At 34.0% G+C, this 3,218-nt stretch overlaps 1 protein-coding gene across 1 annotated transcript; it reads right to left on the bottom strand.

The window, feature by feature from the left end:
- LOC130625264 (uncharacterized) lies at positions 1 to 2,774 on the bottom strand. The gene is made up of 5 exons (XM_057440316.1): positions 1,866 to 2,774; positions 1,477 to 1,720; positions 1,351 to 1,363; positions 470 to 1,247; positions 1 to 423 (listed from the first exon to the last, which is right to left on the bottom strand). The coding sequence occupies exons 1-5, from the start codon at positions 2,772 to 2,774 to the stop codon at positions 1 to 3; spliced, it is 2,367 nt and encodes a 788-aa protein (XP_057296299.1).
- Positions 2,775 to 3,218: the final 444 nt, after the last annotated feature.

The raw sequence follows: 3,218 nt of genomic DNA, 5'->3' as shown, positions 1-3,218 counted from the left end.
TTAGAGTTTGAGTAGTTGTGTCTGAGAATTCTTAAGGTGAACAAATCCGCAATATGTTAATACTGGTTGAATCATTGTTTGAAAAATTGCCAATGCAGCTTTACCTGTAATCAGCGGTCGAATGCGATATAGTAAACGTAATCTACCGGAAGCTTTTTGATACGTTAAATCAAAGTTGCTGCTCAAATTCAATGATGGTTCGATAAGTACACCAAGATATTTATACGTGGATGTTACCCTCACAGTTTGGTAGCCGTAAGTTACGTTTAATGAGCTGTTTTGTTTAGAGAGGTTATTTTTCGAACCAAATAACATTGCTTCAGTTTTTCCTGCTCCGAGATTTAAAATTAATTCATTTTCCAAACACCATGCAAGTACACAATTCATGTCGGATGAAAGACGGGTTTCTATGATCTCTAAGTCCTTACCAGCAACAAAAAAAAAAAGTATCGTCTGCATATTTGACTACTTCAGAGTGTTTCACTACGGTACAAAGATCATTGAAAAACATAATAAATAGTAGTGGGCCCAAAATTGACCCTTGTGGTACTCCACTATTGACTGGATGTTCATCAGACAAAGAATTTTTGTATTGAACTTGCTGAAATCTACCAAACAAATAGTCTGTGAACCACTCGTGTTCGTCTCCAACAATTCCAAAACTGCTTAATTTTGACAGTAGTTTACCATGACTTAACATGTCAAATGCTTTTGTGAGGTCTAAAAATACGGCACCGACCATTTTGCCATCGTTAACCTTCAATTTCACAGTGTCGATAAAGATTGTTGCAGCCAGTTCAGTTGAGCGACGAGGCCTGAAACCGAACTGGTTGTTGTTTATTAAATTGTTACTTTCCAGATATGCAGTCAATTGTTCACGCACAACTTTTTCAATCACCTTGGATATAGCTGGAATAACAGATATTGGTCTATAGTTATTAACAGATGACTTTGCTCCAGATTTGAAAAGTGGTAACACTTTGGTGCGTTTCCAGTCACTTGGAAAAGTTGAAGTTTCAAAAGACATGTTAATAATATATGTCAGTGGTGAAGCGATTACCTCCATGCAGTCTTTGAGTAACCAGGATGGTACATCATCTAGCCCAACAGACCTTTTACGTTTTAATGATTGTAGATGTTTTATGGTTTCATTAACAGTGATTGGTTTAAGTCGAAATTTTGGGTTAGATTTACTCGGTATTTCTTTATGATATTTCCAGACGGAGTTTGTCAACACAAAAGCAGATCTTTAAGTGAATTTACAACATTAGAAAAAAATCTACAAAACGCATTAGCAATAGAATGTTGATCGGTTACCAGTTTCTCGTCGATTTGTATAGTAGTATTCACTTGAGAGTTCGATCTAAGTGGAAATACTTTTTTTATCGACCGCCAGAAGGATTCTGGATTTCCGGTGTTCTCCTCAAATAACTGTCGCTGATACGTATTCTTTGCTTTACAAACTTTATTATTAACCTTGTTTCTTATTTTTTTTATAAGCGGTGATATCTGCTTCTGATTTGGTTTTACGCGATTTTCGTAACAAATTGTCGCGTGAGTTCATCTCCTTCTTGAGATCAACAGTCATCCAATCACATGGCTTACCGCGAACTTTTTTACGAATTAATGGAGCCATGGAATCGTAGGTGCGATATATAATTCCCTTTAACAAAGACCATGCTCTATTGACGTTCGTTAAATTATAAATATCTTGAAAATTCTGTGATGAAAGTGTTTGACAAAATTTATCTTTGTCATAATTTCGATAGTTTCGACAATTTATTGTTTTGCTAACGAAAACGGGTGTGATGTTGTTTTCTAATACAACATATAAGGTCATGGTCACTAAAAGAAATGGGGATGACTTTGGTATCTGCTATAACTGTGCAAATAGTTGTAGCGATAATGTCGATAAGAGTTTGTGACGTTTCCGCTATTCGGGTTGGTGATTTAATGACTTGTTTAAAACCGTGTAACGTTAAAGCTGTTTTAATCCCAACATGATCTTTTTTTTTCAGAAATTCGACATTAAGGTCCCCTAAGATTATAACTTCTTTGATACCGTCTAATGTTAATGACAGTACATCAGATAGAAGAGATGAAAAATCTTTATTAAGATACTTTGAATTATCCGGGGGTCTATAAATTACGGAAAGTAAATACGATTTCGCATTTTTTGGACATATTTCTAACCAAATACCTTCAATTTCATTTATTTCTAGATCGTGTCGCCTTTTATAAATAACATGATCAGCAACATAAAATGCTACTCCGCCTCCTTTTCCAAATTTACGAGATTTGTGTATAAATGTGTATCCATTAATTGCAAACATGTCCTCCGGTTCATCTCCCGTATGTATTTCCGTAAGAGAAAAAATGTCGATTTTTCTGTTGTTTATAACAATGTTCGAAATCTCAGCAAAATTTGCCCATAGACCTCTAACGTTCAGGTGAAACATATTCATGCCCTTTGCATTAGTAAATTCACGGATTTCATCTGTGGCATTAGGTCCAGGACACTTTTCAACATCACCGCTTAAAAGCAACAACACAAACAACCATCTGCTTCGTCTAGAGAAATATACTCGCGTTTTGTTAAGACTTGTAAAAAAGCACGATTCAATGTTACAAATACCACTACTCTCGACAATATCCATACCACTTTTAAAATAAAGCGAATAGTTTTCATTTGAGCATAAGTAAAAACGTTTTTGCAGCAATAATACAACAAATAATAGAGCAGCCACAAACGCTGCTGCTTTCTGTGCTGCCATTTTGATTGTGAAATGATTAAAGGAAAAGTCTTTCTGATACATTACAACCAGTAAACCACAAGGTTTTTTGACTTAAAGTTGCGGAAAAACTTGCCACCATTAACATGAACTGACGCATATATCTATAGATTTTGTTTTTGCAGATTTTATAGATTATACCTTTAAATTTTTTAACCTATAAAGTTCATTAAAAAATATTAAAGTTGCATGTCTACAGTAGACCTGCAGCTTTATATTTTTAAAGTAATCATTGGCCTGATTTTTTTTATATTTTTATGTTGTATGATATATACTTTTACATTTTTATGCCTGTGTCTGAAAAGAGTGTTATTTTGTCTCATCCTTTTTTTAAATAAATATTTATAAAGTTTTATTTTAAATGCTTCACAGACTGCAATTTAAACATTTTGAAAGTATCAATTGTGCATGCAAAAAAGTATAAAT

Source organism: Hydractinia symbiolongicarpus, chromosome 14 (assembly GCF_029227915.1).
Source record: "Hydractinia symbiolongicarpus strain clone_291-10 chromosome 14, HSymV2.1, whole genome shotgun sequence".
In the NCBI taxonomy this organism is placed as follows: domain Eukaryota; kingdom Metazoa; phylum Cnidaria; class Hydrozoa; order Anthoathecata; family Hydractiniidae; genus Hydractinia; species Hydractinia symbiolongicarpus.
Note: the sequence above shows the minus strand (reverse complement) of the source record. Positions and strands in the feature narration are given on the sequence as shown.